The sequence below is a fragment of the Pinus tabuliformis genome, chromosome 1_1 (assembly GCF_031772625.1).
Source record: "Pinus tabuliformis cultivar Carrire ecotype Pingquan chromosome 1_1, CPIR1, whole genome shotgun sequence".
NCBI classification, from domain to species: domain Eukaryota; kingdom Viridiplantae; phylum Streptophyta; class Pinopsida; order Pinales; family Pinaceae; genus Pinus; species Pinus tabuliformis.
This window is the reverse complement of record NC_142297.1, coordinates 520657862-520677384: the sequence shown is the minus strand read 5'-3', so window position 1 is coordinate 520677384 and position 19523 is coordinate 520657862. Positions and strand designations below refer to the sequence as shown.

General features: G+C 39.8%; 1 protein-coding gene across 1 annotated transcript; it reads left to right on the top strand.

Annotated features, from left to right (window-relative positions):
- Window positions 1-315: 315 nt before the first annotated feature.
- Window positions 316-3749, top strand: LOC149214082 (F-box protein PP2-B11-like). Its single transcript, XM_089392184.1, has 3 exons — window positions 316-701; window positions 817-941; window positions 2583-3749. Exons 1-3 carry the CDS (start codon window positions 390-392, stop codon window positions 2980-2982), a joined length of 837 nt encoding a protein of 278 aa, XP_089248310.1. The 5' UTR covers window positions 316-389; the 3' UTR covers window positions 2983-3749.
- Window positions 3750-19523: the final 15774 nt, after the last annotated feature.

Below are 19523 nucleotides of genomic sequence, written 5' to 3'. Positions count from 1 at the left end.
TTCTTCCATTCTTCATCATACACTCCGGCCTAAAAATCTTTAACATTTATAATAACATTGCCTTGATTTAATTTTTGCCAAATGCAATTTTTTTTTTCAATAGAAAAATCGTAATTTTGTTTATATTGAGCAAAATCATATGTTATAGACACTGAAAAAGCATATACTAATTTTTATGAAATATATTATATTAAAGAATCTTGAAACTTTTTAAAAACTTCAATTATAGGTAATCCATAAATTCTAATACCATGGGTCACCAAAGTTGTATACCCAAAACCACCGACCATAAAATAACAACTTTTCAACTCTGTAAACTATAAAATTTTCCATATCATCGCCGAGTCCAAAACTACTTGGTCTTTGTATGTCTTTTTGAGCAGGTAGCCATGGCAGCCATCGGGAATCCAATTGCTGGATTAGTGCCTGATCCTGAACCTGAACGTGAGACAGGTGTGTTGGACCTGCCAGAAAGTTGTATACTGTTCATTTTCTCCTTGACTATGCCGTGCGACATTGGCAGATTGTCAGTTGTCTCCAAGCTCTTCAATTCTGTGGCCTATTCGAACGATCTGTGGAACAAATCCCTTCTTAAAATATGCCATCAGATCGTATCCAGTGCTGACCCCCCTGTCCCAGCTTCAATGGCAGAACTGTACGCTCGCCTCGTCGATCCAATTCTCATAGATGGGGGCACAAAGGTATTTATATATCCTTTATTCTCAGGGTTTTGGTTGTCAAATTTGGGAAAACGCCGTTCATCAACTCATTAATAATTCATATTCATATGTTGTTGTTCTGCTGGAACAACAATAGATGGCTTGGCTGGAAGGATCCCCAGCGAAATTGGGTTACATGTTATCTGCAAGAGCCTTAGGTATCATTTGGGGCGACGACGAACGATATTGGCGGTTTGTTCCTGGAGACGGATACGACTCCAGGTTTGATTATCAATCTTCTTCTTTTTATTTTTCAATTTGTTTGTTTAAGGGTCTCCTTCTCTGGTTGGTTTTGGGGTCACGGTCTTCTGTGATGGCTTCTCATGGAGTGAGGGGATTGTTATCTGGTTCAGAAATCATATGCAGGCAGCTGTTGGCCTTAGAGCATGACGATGATTTGGAGTTCTTTGGGGCTAATTTTTTGGTTGACCCCATATTGTATTTTCCAAAAACGAGGCTTAGGAATGCCTACATTGATCTACAGGTATCGAGGATTGCTTTTGTTCAAAGCGATCCTTCTAATGTAAGTGGAAGCTGGGTGGGAGTCAATTTTTGCACAGTTGTGTCTTTTGCCTTTGGACCAATGTTGTGGTTGGGGTTAATCTGAATCATGCTGAGATTACTGGATATGCCTTTGGATCAATGTTGTGGTTGGGGTTTATCTGAATCATGCGGAGATCACTGGATATTTCCCTGGGGAGCTTAGGTTTGGGCGATCAAAGATCAGATGCGCAGGGGGTAAGAGACTCTCTGAGAGTCTAATGAACGCCTAATGAGTACCTTCCTCTTGATGTATTGAATACCCTCTTCGCTTTGGGTTTTCCTGTTGATTGCACTTGCAGGGAAGTTGCACACATTTTTAGTCTTTGCTTAGCCTTGTGTGGCAGGTTGAAGATTTTATGTAGACTTTTATAGGTCACTTGATTCTTTTTAGAATTTGGTCTACTTTATTCATTTAGAGTTTTGGTCATACTTTCGGTTAGCAGTTTTTAGTCTTTACAGGACTCTGGTGTTTGTATTTGTTTGAAGTCTTTGTTGTGGTTCTTAATCAACACTAATTTTTTTTTTAAGCTTTAATGTGGTCTGTATTTGTTTGAAGTCTTTGTTGTGGTTCTTAATCAACACTAATTTTTTTTTTAAGCTTTAATGTGGTCTTTGTAACATTAATGTGACAGTTATTAGTGTTTGCCGTCTTTGTGCCTCTGCAACTCATTTTTTTCCGCTTCAGAATTCAATCATGTTCTTTGTGGTTACTTGACCCTCTTTTTCAGAGATTTAATCATACTTCCTAATTGGATCTTTCAACCTCCTCAGGCCTCATGTTCATGCATTTCGATACATTTTTGTGAGTTCGTCTTTAGTTTCAACTCCAAAGTGTTTAGGCATTGGTGTTACTCCCTTCTCAGAGTCTTGTTCTGGTTCTTTGCGAACACTCATCCATAAAACACAGGGTATATATCCAGACCTTGTAGTCCAGACCCATTTTTTATTTTTCACATCTTTTCATACTTCCCTAAATTGCACTTATAAGGTGTGTTTGTGTACATACACCATGTGGTTATGTTTACAGTGATCTAATACCTGTGTATATTTGACTTCTGACTTGTTGGGTGAACTACCAACCACCCAATTTTAATGCCGAGTATTCCCAGTTTGCTATAAATAAATGGCCTTGCTCTCTATTTCATAAAAGAAGCAATGATTCTCTAGTTTTTTCGATTGTTTTTAGTGTCTGTTCTTTTTATAACTTGTGTGATCTTTGTATGGTGTTCAAGCTAAACGCATGATCCTGGTTAACTCTCCTTCTTGTTAAACAGAGGAAACCCTCACAGAGTATACATTGACGTTATGGTTTGTGTTCAGATTCGAGGTGCTGGCGGAATTATCAGAGGTTTGGTGGTTGGAGGTCCGTGGTCAAATCGACTGCGGGCTTTTGTCTCCAAATACCAACTACAGAGTGGTGTTTGCCCTTAAATTCACAGAAAATCCCTCTGGGTGGGAAGTGCCAATTAGGTTTTCTGTTACAACGCCAGAAGGAGAACAAATGGAATTACAGAAGCGTTTGAATGAAAGAAGAGGCGAAAACCAAGGTATAAATGGTGGATGGATGGAAGTGGTTGCAGGAGAATTTACAACCAGACCCGAAACAGACGATGGTGATGACTCTCACATCGAATTTTATATGAAAGAAGTGTTAGATATGACGATTGCGAAACGTGGGCTTCTTCTGGACGGCGTGAAGTTTGAGCCCATCTCCACATAATTGCATCTATTGTGTATATTGCGTCTGACTCATGTTGTAGACTTAATTGCATTTATTGTGAATAGTGCATCTGTTTCGTCGCCGCGGCTGGTTGTGTCCCTCCCTACACATATTTTATTTGGTTTCCTGACATGAGTGCTTAGCAGAGATGTTAGTTGTAGCAGCATGCAAGCATCGCCAAGGAGTGTTCTCAAGTCTCACTACACATAATTGCATCTTTTGTGTATATTGCGTCTGTCTCATGTTGTAGACTTAATTGCATTTATTGTGAATAGTGCATCTGTTTCGTCGCCGCGGCTGGTTGTGTCCCTCCCTACACATATTTTATTTGGTTTTGGAAGTTGCACATGATGACTCTGTTGCGTAGGCTACTCCGTTGACTCTATTGAGTTTTACCATTAAATAAAACAAAACAGCCCTGATTTACAAAATGAAAAAAGCCTCATTTTCACGATATTTTATTTCCTTTTCTAGATGGCATTTTTGCTTTTTGATAAAAAGGCAAGCACTTATTTTATAGTTAGTAACTATGTTTGGAAAAGATTTTGACTGAATTGAGAGTTACATATTGTTAGCATTGGGCTTTTGCAATGCACACTTTTCCATTGAGCTAAGTGTTGTGATTCATGTAGGATTATTATCTGCCTAGTTGTCGTAGCTATCTTTAGCTGACACTGGGCCTTCTCTATTGTTATAAATGAAGGATTTCTCTATGTATTTTTACAACATTGTGAGTAATACAAAACTATTTCATGGTATCTTTGAAATTGAGGATAATGAATCATGACAATGCTCTTGAGCAATGTTAGTTGCCTTATTGCCCATGTTTCAAGATTTGTAGGCTTCACAAGCAACAACTAGTGGTCGTTTGATTCTGATGAAGTTAACACTACCACCTTTCAATATTGATGGTTTTTTCAGTGGTGGCTTGTAGGCGTCAATGGCAAGTGTACAATTTTACATTGTTCATGTGATGCTTTTGTTTTGTCTTTGATTCATGGCAAGGGTATAGCTTACATCCCCCTATGTTTTTTCATATTCAAATTGCCCTGGATCATACTGACATGGTTTCCTATATTATTTCTTGGTTTGATTGCAAAACCAAGCTCAGATCTACACATCTGTCAAAGTTGTTTTATAGTAGTGGAAACACATTTGCCAACTTATTTTGTTGTGAACAATTTATCAAGATGGATAAAAGATTGCAAGAACTTCATGAGAAGGCAACGCATCAACTTCGTAAAGAGGTCATTCATTTACAGTCCATTGTCACTATATTGCAAGAAAATAATGCAACACTTAATAATCATTTCCAATGTTGTATCACTGAGAAAATCAGCAAGGATGATAATCTGGAGTCAACCATGGAAAAATATTTCCATAATCTTGTAGATGAATTTCAGACCAAGATTGACTTTCTTGATGATTTGGAGGAGGAAGTTGTTATGCTCTTGACATGTGAGAAACCCAAGACACAAAAATATCACATGAAATGAGACAAGTTGTAAAGATATTTTATTATTTAGAAGAAAGATACAATGTTCACTTGCCTCTTCAACAGGGCGACCTCCAACAGGGCAAAATCCAATTACAATAAGACTCGGTGATTTTTCCCTTACTATCTAAGACTATTTATAACTTAATGACATCCAAAACCCTAACTACTAGTGGTCCCTTGAATAACACAAGTTAACCACTTTATTGATTAACTATGACTTGTTTATAACTAATTGTGGTCCCTTTTCTATAATGTAGGTCAACCACTTACAATTATTATTAATGTGGACAACTGCTTACGGGCTTTATTGACTCTCTAACTAACTATGACTTTGACTAGGCCCCTTGGGCTTATTACATAAATAAAGGGGTTAGGGTTGGACCCTAACATTCCCTCCCCCATCAAAATCATCCTTGTCCTCAAGGCTGAAGCTGTGGAAACTGCTGAAGAATAGTGGTGTTTCCCACGTTGCATCTTTTGGAGAGGTGTCTTTCCACTTGATGAGGACTTCCTTGATCGTGTGACTGCGGAGATGTCTTTTGCGAGTATCGAGGACCTGTTTTGGTTGGAGTCAAAGTGAGCCTTCCTCATCTAATTATGGCAGACTTGTTTGAACCCTGCGATTGGTCCCCACCACTTTTTTGAGGCATGATACATGGAAGATCGGGTGGATTTTTTAAGTAGTTGGCAAGGCCAGTTTGTAAGCGACTGCTCCTATACACTGAAATACCTAATAAGGCCCATATAATTTTGGTGCTAGTTTTTGGCAGCGCTTTTTTTTGAGAGGTTTACTTATATGGTTGGACTCACAGGAACACTGTCCCTTACTTGAAATGAGCGCTCAGAATGATGTTGGTCAACCTGTTGCTTCATTCTATTCTAAGCTTGATGTAGATTATCTTTGAGATGAGCGATCATGGCGACACGGTTCTGTAGGAGTTGATCAACTACCTATACTTTGGAACATCCGGGGATATAAGAAACTGGTGAAGGTGGGAGTTGGCCATACACTGCCTCATATGGCGTCATCTTGGTGGCTTCATGATAGTTAGTATTATACCACCATTCAGCTAAAGGAAACCACTGTACCCATTGATGTTGCTTGTTTGAAGTGAAGCACCTCAGATAGGTCTCCAAACATTTGTTGATTGCTTTTGTTTGACCATTTGTTTGGGGATGATAAGTTGTACTTAGTTGGAGTTGTGTGCCCTATAGCTTAAAAAGTTCTTGCCAAAATTTGCTAGTGAAAGTGGGGTCTCGATCAGACACAATGGAAGTCGACATGCCATGCAGTTTGAAGATTTGGTCCAAGAAAACTTGAGCCACCAATGTTGGGGTAAATGGGTGTGGTAGAGCGCAAAAATGAGCATATTTGGAAAGTTTGTCAACAACCACCATGATGATTGATTTGTTGCTTGAGTTTGGGAGTCTAGTAATGAAATCCATGGAAACATCCATCCAAATAGAAGGAGGGAGTGACAATGTTTGTGAGGTTCCCGATAGCTTGATCATTTCCCCTTTGTTGTGTTGGCATACATCACATTTAGCTACAAAAGTAAGAATGTCATTCTTCATGCCGATCCAAAAGAAAGAACGATGTGCTTGTGCATAAGTCTTTTGAAAGCCTGAATGTTATGCAATCGGAGGGGAGTGCAACTCATCCAAGATGCGGGTTTTGAGGGTGGAGGTCGGGGATAACACTAGATGATCCTTGTAGCGAAGAATATCATCCTCTAAGAGTAGTTTTCTGAGGAATTAGGATTTGTTCTTGAGTTATTAATGAGTTGGGATAAAGAGGGCCCGGAGAACCATTCATTGTGGGCCTTTTCAATCCAATTTGGTATGGGCAGAGAGAGTGATAGAAGGGTGCCCTCATCCTCAAATTGGCATGATAAGGCATCAACCACTAGTAACATTGCCACGCCCCTTCTTGTAAATGATCTCATAATCATATCCCAACATTTTTGCAAGCCATTTATTTTGATGTGGCGATGATAGACGCTATTTTAGAAAATATTTTAGGCTATGATGGTCCCTGCGGATTTGGAAACGTCGCCCCTATAAGTATGGTCACTAGGTGTCTACTGAATGTAATATGACCATCATTTCTTTCTCATATATAGATTGACCCAGATGTTTGCCACTAAGTTGTTGACTAGTGAAAGCCAATGGTCTACCTTCCTACATTAATACTGCACTAATACCCGTACCTGAAGCATCACATTCAATCACAAAAGATTTGGTGAAGTCTAGTAAGGCTAATACTGGAGTGGAGCACATGGCTTCTTTGAGAGCCAAAAATGCCTGCTGAGCTGCATCAGTCCAGAGAAATGAATTTTTCTTGAGAAGATTAGTGAGGGGTCTAGAAATGCGTCCATAATTGCAGACAAATTTGCGATAGTAGCCCGTGAGACCCAATAATCCCCTTAGACTCTTCAAAGTTTTTGGTTGGGGTCAATCTTGCATTGCCAGAATCTTTTTCAGATCAACCCTCACTCTGTCACGACCCATAATGTGTCCCAAATATTCTACTTCTTCCATGTCAAAGGAGCACTTGGATAATCTGACAAATAATTTGTGATCTTGGAGCAATTGCAATATGTGGTCAACATGCTGAAGGTGTTTGTCCCATGTTATGCCGTAGATGAGAATGTTATCAAAGAAGACCAAGACAAATTTTTTGAGATATGGTTTCAAAAGGAAATTCACGAGGCTCTGAAAAGTGGATGGAACATTACAAAGACCAAATGGCATGACCAAGAATTCATAATGGCCTTCATGAGTTTTGAAGGTTGTCTTGGGAATGTCCACTTCCTTCATGCTTATTTGGTGATAGCTCGAGTGGAGGTCTAGCTTGGTAAAGAATTTAGCACCATGCAGTTCAAGCAGATCATCAACGATTAGAATAAGAAATTTGTCCTTAATAGTGAGCTTGTTAAGGGCCCTAAAGTTGGGACACATGAGCCATTCTCCATCTTTCTTTAGAACCATGACCACTAGAGATGAATAAGGGCTAGTGCTGGGACGGATAACACTGACTTCGAGGAGTTCCTTGATGATTTTTTCAATTTCATTCTTTTGTGCAAAAGGATATCGATATGGGTGGAAATTTGGCAATTGGGCACCTAGGACCAAAGGGATGCTATGATCATGTTCACCCCTAGAGGGTGGAAGCTCTTTTGGGTTGTCAAAAAATCGTTGGTGGCGATCTAATACCTGTTGCATATCGGGATGAATATGAGGAGTATTGGATTCAATGGCCTGGATGGCATTAAATTAGGCTACTACTCTAACCCTTTTTTAAAATCTTCTCCATTCGATGTGAACTGATGATAGTAGGAGCACCTACCTGGAGTCCCCTCAATGTATGGGTGTGGTCGTTCTACTTAAAGTTCATATATAACTCCTGGAAATCTATTGTGATAGGGCCTAGTGTGTGAAGCCATTCAACACCAAGGACAATGTCGCAACCACCCATTTCAATGGAAAACATGTGGGTTTTTAGGTGATAATCCCCCTTCTGAAGCTTAATATTTTCACCACGTCCTTCACATTTCATGGTCCCCCCCATCAGCGATAAGGAATTGAAAATTAGATACCGCCCATACAAAGCAGTGAAAAACTTCTGCTACTCTCTTATGGACAAAGTTAAGAGTGTTGCCACTATCAATCAACACCACCACTGGCCAATGTTTAATAAAACCGTGGATTTTGAGAGTCAGGGCAAAGAAATTCCAACCAAGGCATGTAGTGATATAACCAACTCATTTTGCATAGCTATGAGATCATTGTTTGGGTCAGTTTGGGTTTCACCTGCTTCTTCCCTAGACACTTATGGGAATGGAGTTTTATTGACTGATTTGTTTTTAGTAGCATCAATTTGAAAGAATTTTGGTTCCTTGCATTTATGTCTAGGGAGTACTTATCATCACAGTAGTAGCACAATCCTTGTTTCCATCTTTCGGCCATTTCTACCGGCGACACCTTTTGAACCTCAAGTGTTTGGGTGGGGCCCATAGCCTGGGTGGGACGTGCCCTAGCGATGAAATTTTGACGATTGGATTGGGCATTTAAGGTGACTTCCACATTTAAGGCCTTGCAGAATTCGTCCAACCAAGTCACTGGGTGATGCATTCGGACATGGGATTGGATGACTTCCTTTATGCCACTAATGAAACATTCCAAGTAAAATTCATCTCCTAGGCCTTCAGTTCTGATGGCCAATTGTTCAAAAGCTACAATGTAGTCCTTTACTATACCTATTTGCCTGATCTTAGTGAGATGACCCAAAAAGTCAGATTTCCGATCAAAGCGGTCACATATGGATTTTGAGAACACATTCCAAGTTACCCTCCCTGGATAACATTTCTGATGCCACTGCCACCACTGCCATCTTTCTTGGTCTAATTAAAGGGCTCCCACATGTATTTTAATTCCATCTTCACATATATTATTAAGTAGGAAATACTGTTCCATTTGTGCCACCCATACTGTGGGGTTAGAGCCATCAAATTTGTACATGTCCAACTTGTGTGTCTGGTGGATTGAACATTGGTGACCTCCATGGAGATGAATGTTATGGTTGGATTCTCCTTCTATGCATGCATAAACACTAGGTTCTTCCCTCATGGGTTCATGAGACCTCTTCTGGTCATCTAATGCTTCACGGATGCAATTAAGTGATGACTAGAAGACCTCCGTTTTTTTCTCGATGACTTCGACTCTCTCTATTTCCTTCTCTGGAGCCATAACTTGAGACCTAGTATCGTACATACACTAGCCTCGATCAAATTTTGAGTTTAATTAAGAATAGTATGCTTGGAAAGAGGGAAAGTGTTGGCTTAGTGGGGCCTGACCCAGGTTCTGAGGTGATTTAGCCAAACAAATCTCGGTACTACTAGCCCTTTCGGCAACAGTCCGCGGAGCACGGACTGAGGTCTCACCCGAAGTAGTATGGGAGGGTGCTAGAACTAGGTTTCTACACCGTAGAGATGTCTGATGAGCTTTGGTGGTCCACGGTTTGACCCTGCGCACATATTGTGCACCTATCAGTACTTCGTAGCCTGCGATGCTGCCTTCGCGCAACCCTGTTCGAAGTGCGATCCATGTTATTACCCAAGTTCCTTATTAACCTGATATTATCCGATTACTTAACTTATCTGGGTATGTCTAGTGATATTTAACAATATGTTCAACATTCATATAAGTGCGCGCGATACACAAAACAATATAAATGCATAGAAAGTAATACAAAAGCAGATACACAGAAATTGGAATCAACTTCTCTTTATTATTCTTCGTTCAAGGTTACATACTCGACACCACCCTGCGCACTCAGCTGTAGGGATCTGCACACTCAACTGCGGACTCTACTGGCCTCTGCGCACTCAGCTGCGGAGCCTCTTCCTACTACTACGACCCAAAGCACTTAGACTCTTACTCTATGCTCGAACCATTCACTTCCTATTCTTCATTCTATCTCTAATTATCTTTACAACTTAGAGCCTCGCTCTATTTATACATTGGTAGGATGACATGACATTACATTACATTACAAAACTTAGGGCGGACAACCATATGACTCAACCTATACTTCGTGCTCCGCGCCCGCAATTCGCAGAGTCTTACAATACATTTGACCAAAACTTGGGCTTTGAGCCCCAAAATATGCGTTGGGGGGATTCGATGCCCAACAAGCCCCCAATACAAACATCACGACTCATCCCTGAGTCACTCAGTTGGCACGACGATCTTGGCGCGGAGTCCCTCCAACTGGTCCCGTGCTGCTCGGAGGTCCGCAATGTACTGCTCTGCAGTTTGTTGGACTTGCTGCATGCATTCTTCCGATGCTTCTTTGTAAGGATCAAATCCATGCCTTAGCGCGTAGAGCCCCTGCATTTGTGCGAGCTTACCTTCGATATTTGCTGTAATGTGAAGGCCTCATCAATCCATGGCTGGATGCGCACTTTGAGAACTGCCTCCTTCTGTCTTACGACATCCACCTGCTCTTTTAGTGCCCTTGCTTGCTGCATCTTTGCGAGCCATTGAGTGAGGACGACTATCTACGCAGTTCCTTGGATACTATCATACTGTTCCTGAAGCTTGCGTGTCTCTAATTCTAGGCACTATATGTTGGGGTCCTCCTGCAAGGATGTGAGGACTCCAAAGGCTTGGTCCAACATACCGGTACAATCCTGTTCTTTCCATCTAATTTCTTCCAACCTTGTTTGGATAGCGCTAACGCGTTGCTCTTTAACTTCTGGGGGAGTGGAAGGTTGTGCCTTCAGCCGCAGCTCGGCAATCTGGAGATTCAGCTCTAGCTGCACTCGCGTTGTTTCCTCGCATGCGTTTCGGACTCCACTTGCCAAACAGTGGATCTGTACTTCTGTTGGTAGGTCTGTGGCAATGGACAACTTTGGGATGCACGGGCATGCTTCATCAATTGTCTGCACTAACTGCTAGTTCTGTGACACCAGTTCGTCAAGCTGCAGGCTGAGCTGCTCAATGTTGATTTTTTGCTCACTCAGTACCTACATCACGCTGTTTAGTCAATTTAGTGTTATCTAAATTTCTAGTATTAATTGTCAACCTGGGGCTCGTAAGCTGATAAAGTGAAGGTGTACTATATGTACTTAAGCAACCTCTTAGAGTTTTCTTATCGTTGGGGGTGTTGTTTGTGGTTAATTATTTTCCTAAGATGGAGTGGTGATTTATAAACAAATGAGTGATAGTGTGTGTGGAGTGAATCCTAAATGAGTGAGAGTGTGTGATTAGTGATCTCTAACTACTTGCTTGAAAGGAAATGCTTGAAAGAAATAAATGACTTGAAATAACTTGAAAGCAAAGAACCACTTCCAATGGCACTAGACATCATTCATGCTGCTGCAAATAAAAGAAAAGAAAGTCACTTTTAAAACCAAAGATAATGATTATCTCTCCCTAACTCCCTGCTTCAAACACATAGTGCTGTGTAAAGCATGATTAGGAAGTAGCTCAAGTTGAATTAGAAAAGTGATTAAAAATGAGAAAAATCTACTTTAAAGACTAGTGATAACGTTTTGCTCTTTCTAACTCTCTACTTCTGCCATATGTACTATGCAAAGTATGATTAGAAAGTAGTGAAAGAATAGTCTAAAAAGCACTCAAAGCCAACTGCAAGTTAGTGATATTCTGATCCTTAAAAGATAACAATTTATGATAAAAGATCATTCATGTGTTAGTAGAACTTTGAGAAATAAGACTAAAAATCAGCTATAAAAACAAAGACAGTAACTTGAACCTGACAACTTCAAATACCATTAGTTTGTAAAGAAAATACACAAACATAAAAACAAATCCTGGGCTAAAAACCTGCAAGGAAATAATACTGATCAGCTTGAAAGAAAGGAAATCAAATAAATCAAACTATACATGCTTAAAGAAATGCTGAATGAGAAAATAAAGAAATGCTGAACATAAAATACTTTACAGAGGCTAACATGAACAGGGGCCCTCTATTCATTCAGCCACAAGAAGACTTAAGGAACTGAAAGCTTCAAAACGGCACTATTTCTATTGCTCCATTTGCAGAAATGTACAAAACAGAGTGCTAGAATAGCACTATATAAACAGAGTTTTACAAATGCTCTTAAAATTCACACAAGTTCAGAAAGTACAGCAGCTAAAAAGTCTAATGAGCGTACGCAGACGCAACTATATATAGGCATCTCAAGGATGGCCTAACACGTACAGCTAATACTGAAAAACAACTAACTGTAATGCGTAATTAAGGTTCATTGACACATCATAAGGCTGCGTGGATGAGCTGGAGGTTCTGTCGTCATGGGCAATGAATCCCATGTTGGATCATGTCCCCTACCACCTGCAAAACACGGACAAGTCACCGTTTGAGCTGACGTGACCTAACAGCTCACAATCACCGTTAAACTGCCTTTAGTTGACCGTAACTTGACCAGCTTTGACCGGAGGTACAGATGACGTGGATGGCTGGAAAAATGGCACAGGAACCTCGAGCACGTTGATACCTAAGTGCCCATGTGGCTCATCTGGCAAACTGACACGTGGAACCTTGAGTTTAACAAAAAGGCTGCGGGATCATCAGATGGCTGCGGGATTGCCAGACAGCTGCGGGATTCCTGCAAGTATGTCAAAATCTAAACAAAACAGTCACCCATTAGCAAAACTTACTTGATCATGCCTAATGACACCTAATGTAATGATCTGGGTGGTTTTACAGTGAAAATGAGGCAAAAGTGAAGAAAAGCTGAGGAAAAACTGAGGGAAATGGTAGACAAGTAGGTGTAAAGTAGAGGCTCTACATACCCCCACTACGAGGGTATTACATGTCCTCATGCAATGAAAACACAGCTCAATCCACCTGCTGGGATGCCTCTGCTAAGACATCCAATCTCCTCTTCTTCCTCTGTGTGGAGACATTGACTTTTGGTCTCTTGAACATGCATCTGAATTTCAAATTGATTAAGGCTCTGTTTAGCCTTCTACATTTCTTCTTCAGTTCCCTGCTTTTCTTTTTGCAGACGACTAGGTGCAGCATGGTGTTATCATGAAGCATTTTGTCAATGTTTGCTTGTTCCTTCATTTTTTCATTTTCTTGCCTAATGTGGCGATTTAGCACTTCAAGTTCAAAGATTTCTTGTTTGAGTACATCTATTTGCTGCTCATGAGGTAGGATATTACTCGGGCCAGCAGTGGTCTGCTCCAATGTCTCAAAATAATTGTACACTTCTTGCTGCGCTGGGTCAATCATTGGTGACTTTCTTGGACTGTGTTCATGCTCAATTTCAGTTTCAAACTCGAGCTGAAATGGACTGTCCTCCCTTGGAGGGGTAGCTTCATCACGTTGTGGAATATCTTCAAAGTCTGATTTTATAGCACCCTTCTCAGGTGTGCTTAGATCAATGAAAAGTGTCCCTGTGGCTCTCCCTTTATTCTGCAATCTGCTACTCCTTCTTACAGTGGCAACACTCTGTGTTTCTTTTTGTGCCTTTTTCCTTGGTTTTTGCACTTTTACTTTCTTGGAAAGGGCAATTTTTTCATGGAGTTTGGCCAACCTTTGTGCTAAGGGCTGACTATCTCTATCTTCCTCACTAGAATTCTCTGGAGTCTGATAAGTTTCTTGAACTATGGATTTTCCCTTGTCTTGCTTTTGTTTCTTTTTATCTTCTTTTCTCTTCTGGGCAGCTTCTTTGGCAAGTTCAGAGAGGGTTTCTGTGATAATCTCTTGAGCTATTGGATCACTGTCCATAGTAGGTTCAGGCTCAATCTCATGTTCAGAATGATGTACTTCTATTTCCTCTTCAATCTGTTCTTGGACAGTTCCCTCTAAGATATCAGTTTCAGGGGTATCCTCTTTTCTTTTTCTTCTACTTTTTCTAGGCACAGAGGTTTCTCCAGCTTCTTCAAAATGATTTCTCACAAGGAATCTCTCCCAGGTGTCTCGTTTTGCTTTTAATTGTTCCTCCACTAACAACTTAACAAGACTATGATGACAGAGATATGCTTCAATGTTTCGTGGATTCCTTTGGGCCATGGAACACATTTTTCTAAGGCTTTGGAATAGAAAGTAGGGAAGATTTATATCATGTTCTCCTTGAAATTGCAGCATAATTTTACCATGATAAACATATAAAACCCCAAATCTCCCTTCACAAGTGAAATTTTTTTGCACTAACAATAGTAAAATTTTCCATTCTTCCTTAACATAAGAGACAAGGATTCCTTTTGTGAAGATACTGGTATCCATACCTGGGTTTTTAAAAATCTGCTTCCATTGTTGATCTTGAACAGACCGGTTTTTAAACCACCTTTCTCCGGTTTGTGGGAGAGATGTAGCTTGTGCTATGCTGCCCTCACTGACTGCAAACGTTAAATCACCCACCTCCACTTGACTGTCTTTATCTCTGAATGACCTTGCAAAGGCTTTTGTAACCTCCTTGTGGTAGCCTTTAAACTTCTTGATGCACTGTAGCCAATTGGCTTTCTGCAATGCCTCCTCAACTTGAGGATATGCTTCCAGGAATTTTGAACCTTCTGGTTTAGCCCTTAAAAGTTTCCCCATTGACTCTACAGCTCTGTCTTAAAACACGACTTCGATGGTGGCTTTACACAGTAAATCCTCGGTTCTTGTTCAGAATTTTGTGGAAAAGAGGATGTATGGTTTCAGCAACAGCCTTAGACACAGTGAATTCACGGCTTGAACATAGTGAAATGGTGGATTAACAGTTTTAACACAGTGGAACGGTGGCTTAGCAGTCGTAATACAACCGTAACATACGTTCACTGGTTATACGTATTCACTGTTTCTCAGAATGAGCAGAGAGGAAAAACAGAGTATGGTTTATGGAGGCAACGTAGTGAGTGGAACGGAATGAAGGAAATGAGAGAATGGAACAGCGTGAAATGGAGTGTTATGAGCGTAGGAGGGTTTCGAAATAATGAATGGAAATGGCTAGATTCTCAGATTTCGGCTGTAGGTTTACACATGGCTGCGGGATGAGGACTTAGAGAGTCGTAGTACATTAGGTTACGTCACTAGGGTACGAAAGCCTTAATGACAGAAGCAGCCGTAAGTGATTTTCAAAATCGTGGTTATCATGGACTGATAGAGGTGGAGGATACGTGGATATATGGTCGGATGGTAGGGAAAATGGGTAATCATTACAATTAGTGGCAAAAAGACATAACCCAGAAAATTTTGCGTAATGAAATAACTGTAGGTTTAAGATTTAAAACATACCTCAGATCCGTGTTTGATTTGCCTTCTGATAATTTGCCACTAACCCTTTGTCAACTTATTGCTATTACATAACTCTTTCCTACTTGTTATTGATGATTTTTGAACTGTAAAAATTTTCTCAAACAGACTGTGTTTCTTTGTGCAGGTGCAGAGGGCTGCGGAAAGGCTAAATGGCTGCAGAATTGCCAAATAGCTGCGGGAACTGCAATGGTGTCCTCCAGCTGCACAAAATAACTTTAGTTGCCTAAAAAAACTTTATTAATGAAATGAAATGGAATGAATGAATGGATGAATGGGTGGAAAGCAGTGAGGTGAAGTGAGGATGGTTAGATGGAATGAGATGGTGAAATGGAATGGATGAAATGGCGAAATGAGATGAAAGAGAGAGAGATTTTTTTTTGGAAAACATGAGGTGTCAGGTGACCCTAATTTTCACCTCAGGTTTTCTGCATGAGACTGCCAATCAGAGATTGGTTTTCAGGCTCATACATTTATTCCTTTTTTTTTTTTTCTTTTTTTTTTTTATTGAAATTGAAAGAAACAGAGATTAGGCTGATGGAGGAGAAGAATTCTTCTCCACCAGCCTCATTTCAGAATCGCCTTGGAACAACTTAACAAACTCCTCTTTTGAGAGTGGCTTGTGGTAAACTTTCAACCGGTGGCCATTCACAATAAAGGGAATTTGAAGTTCATCAATAGTCTTCAATCTAACTGCTCCATTATTAAAGACTTCATCAATCTCATATGGCCCAAGCCAATGAGTTTGAAATTTTCCTTTGAAGTCCTTAAATTTGGAATCAAACAAGAGTGCCCAATCACCCTTTTTAAACTTCTTTTCTTTGATATGTCGATCATGCCATTTGATTCTTTGGTGCTGAACTAGATCGGTCCTTAGAATTGCATCTTGTCTCATTTCATCTAGTTCATTTAACTGGTCCATTCTGTGCTTCTGGGCTTCTGATAAGCTCATCCCCAATTGAACTGCTGTCTTGAAGGTCTTGATTTGGAACTCAATGGGGAACAAGACTTCCTTCCCATAAACAAGTTCATAGGGAGAATGTCCTGTGGTGTTCCTCCATGTAGTTCTATAGGCCCATAAGGCTTCAGGAAGCCTTTCCGCCCAATCTCTTCTATGAAGATGAACAGTCTTTGTGATGATGCTTTCAAGAACTTTATTTGTAGATTCTACTTGACCATTCGCTTGCGGATGGTATGGAGTAGATGTTCTATGCTTGATCTTATACTCCTCTATCAACTTCTCCATCATCCTTGATGTAAATTGGCTCCCCTGATCTGTTACAATTTCTCTTGGGGCACCAAAACGAGTGAAAATATCCTTAAAAAGAAATTGAACAACTGAATTTTCAGTAGCAGAAGTCAATGCTTTAGCTTCTACCCACTTAGTAACATAATCAGTACAAACCAATATATATCTATTTTGCTTGGATGGCAGATTAATTGGTCCAACAAAATCTAGAGCCCATTTCTCGAAGGGTTCGATACATACCTGTGGCTGTAGTGGCATTTCATTTGAAAGAGTTGGTCTCCCAACTCTCTGACAACTGTCACACCTTCTAACATATTGCTTTGCATCCTTAAAGAGAGAAGGCCAATAATATCCTAAAGAAAGGATTTTATAGGCAGTCCTCTTATCAACAAAGTGTCCGCCACAAGGTTCGTCATGACATGCCTTAAGGATGTCAGGCATTTCATCCTCCCGTACACATCTTTTGATCATAAAATCTGGCCCTGTTCTGAACAATTCATTAGAAATCCAAGAATAATGTGAACTATCCTGAATGATTTTCCTTTTCTCATTAGGAAATAAATGTAAAGGTAGCTTTCCAGTAACTAAATAATTGGCAATATCAGCATACCAAGGAGTTTTGGTAGTTACTGCAAACAAATACTCATCTGGAAATTTATCCTCTACAGGAGAATCCTCATTAGTGTTTTGGATTCTAGACAAAAAATCAACTACTGTGTCCTGTTTACCTGGTCGATCTAACACAGTTATGTTGAATTCTTGTAAAAGCAAAAGCCATCTTGTAACTCTACCATTAGTGACAGGTTTGTTCATGAGGTATCTAATGGCAGAGTGATCAGTGTGGACAAAGGTTTCATAGCCGGTTATATAATGTCTAAACTTGTTTATCGCATGAACAACTGCTAGAAATTCCTTTTTAGTAACAGTGTAATTTAACTCAGTAGGAGTCAAATTCTTACTTGTGTAATAAATGGCATAAGGGATCAAATCCTTTTGTCCCAAAACAACTCCTAAAGCTGTATCTGAAGCATCAGTAGAAATGTGGAAAGGGAGTTTCCGATTTGGACCCCTTAGAATGGGTGCTTCAGATATTCTAATCTTTAAAGCTTCAAAGGCAGATTGACATTCAGGATCCCACTTAAATTCACAATCTTTAGTAAGGAGTTTGAAAAGAGGGGATGCTATCTTAGTGAAGTTTTCAATAAATCTTCTATAATAACCAGTAAACCCAAGAAAACTTCTAACATCTCTTTGGCAATTGGGAACAGGTAACTTAGAGATGACTTCGATTTTAGATCTATCAACTTTGATTCCATCTCCTGAAATATGATGTCCTACAACAATCCCTTCAGTAAACATCATAAAACACTTTTCATGACTTAAAGAAAGATTTGTTTCCTTACATCTTACCAATACTTTTTCCAAATTTTCCAAAGCTTCTTCAAACGTATTACCATAAACTGTGAAATCGTCCATGTATACCTCTATACAATCATGAATTAGATCTGAAAAGATTCCTAGTACAACCCTTTGAAATGTAGCGGGTGCATTGCACAATCCAAAAGGGAGTACTCGGTAGGCAAAAGTTCCCCAAGGACAAGTAAATGTGGTTTTGTCTTGATCTTCAGGTGCTACCTGAATCTGGTTGTAACCACTAAAACCATCCAAGAATGAGAAATACTTTTTACCTACTAAAGTATCTAGTACCCGATCAATAAAAGGTAGAGGGAAATGATCCTTTAAGGTTGCCTTGTTCAATTCTCGATAATCAATGCAAACTCTCCATTTACCATTCTTTTTGGGCACTATAACCAAGGGAGAAACCCATTGGCTATCTGAAATGGGGTAAATGAAGTTTACCTTGAGCAATTTCTGAAGTTCTTCTTTCACAATTTCCCTAAGATTTGGATTCATCCATCTTTGTGGCTGCCTAATAGGTCTGCTGTTTTATTCAATATAAATGTGATGAATACAAGTCTTAGGGTCGATTCCTTTCATGTCAGTGTATTCCCATGCAAAGGCAGTGGAATGTTTTTGCAACAGTTTAGTTAATTCTTCTTGTTGTGGTCTTTCCAAGTTCTTGTTAATGTTTAATGTTTTTCCTGGAAAGATTTCAACTGTAGAACTACCAAACTCTTCCATTGAGAAGAGAGACATCTGTCTAGAGGAGAGATATTCAATGTCTGCATCTAACTGAAACTTTGTAGAGTCATATTCTAAAGGTGTCTCAAAATTTTCTAATGTATTTAGAATTTGACTGTCCTCACTAATCTCAGAGATGGTTAGAACAGGTTGAAGAGTATCCTCATCATCGATCCACTCATCTTCTCCTATTTCTGTTATTGCCTTTGCGGGAGGATACAAGTTGAATTTCTTGGTAGAATTACCATCTGATATATACATGTCCCCAGGCCTACAACTTATGAAAGCATCAGCTGTGGCCAGCCAAGGTCTTCCTAAAATAAGAGGATGTCCTCCTAGATTGTTCTTGGGAGTTAGAATCATAAAATCAACTGGATACTCCCAAGAGTCTAGTGAGACTGGAATATCTTCCAATACACCATCAGGTTTGATGATTGATCTATCTGCAAGTTGCAGCAAAGTAGGTGTAAAGAGAAGGTTAGGAAGCTTTAACTGATCCATGGTCTGTCTACTCATGATGTTGATAGCGGCTCCTAAGTCAATCAAGGTATTTGGGATTTCAACCCCATTAATATGAGTTTTAACAATAGGGCTACCGGGATCCACATACTTTTGCATGGTAATCTTACCCATCATAATGTCTTACCCATCATAATGTCTGCAATTTTTCCAACTAGGTGTATCCTTTTGGTATCTCTGGTTCTTTTTACTGTTTTCTTCAAACTCAACTCTTTTATTGTCTTTGCTAGAATGGGAATCTCCTTAATGGCTTGTAACAAGGGAATCTTGATACAAACATTCTTCAATTCATCTAGAAAGCTATAGTCAGGCAACCAAATCTGCTTCTCCACTCCTTTGTCAATTTGCAATCTTTCAGG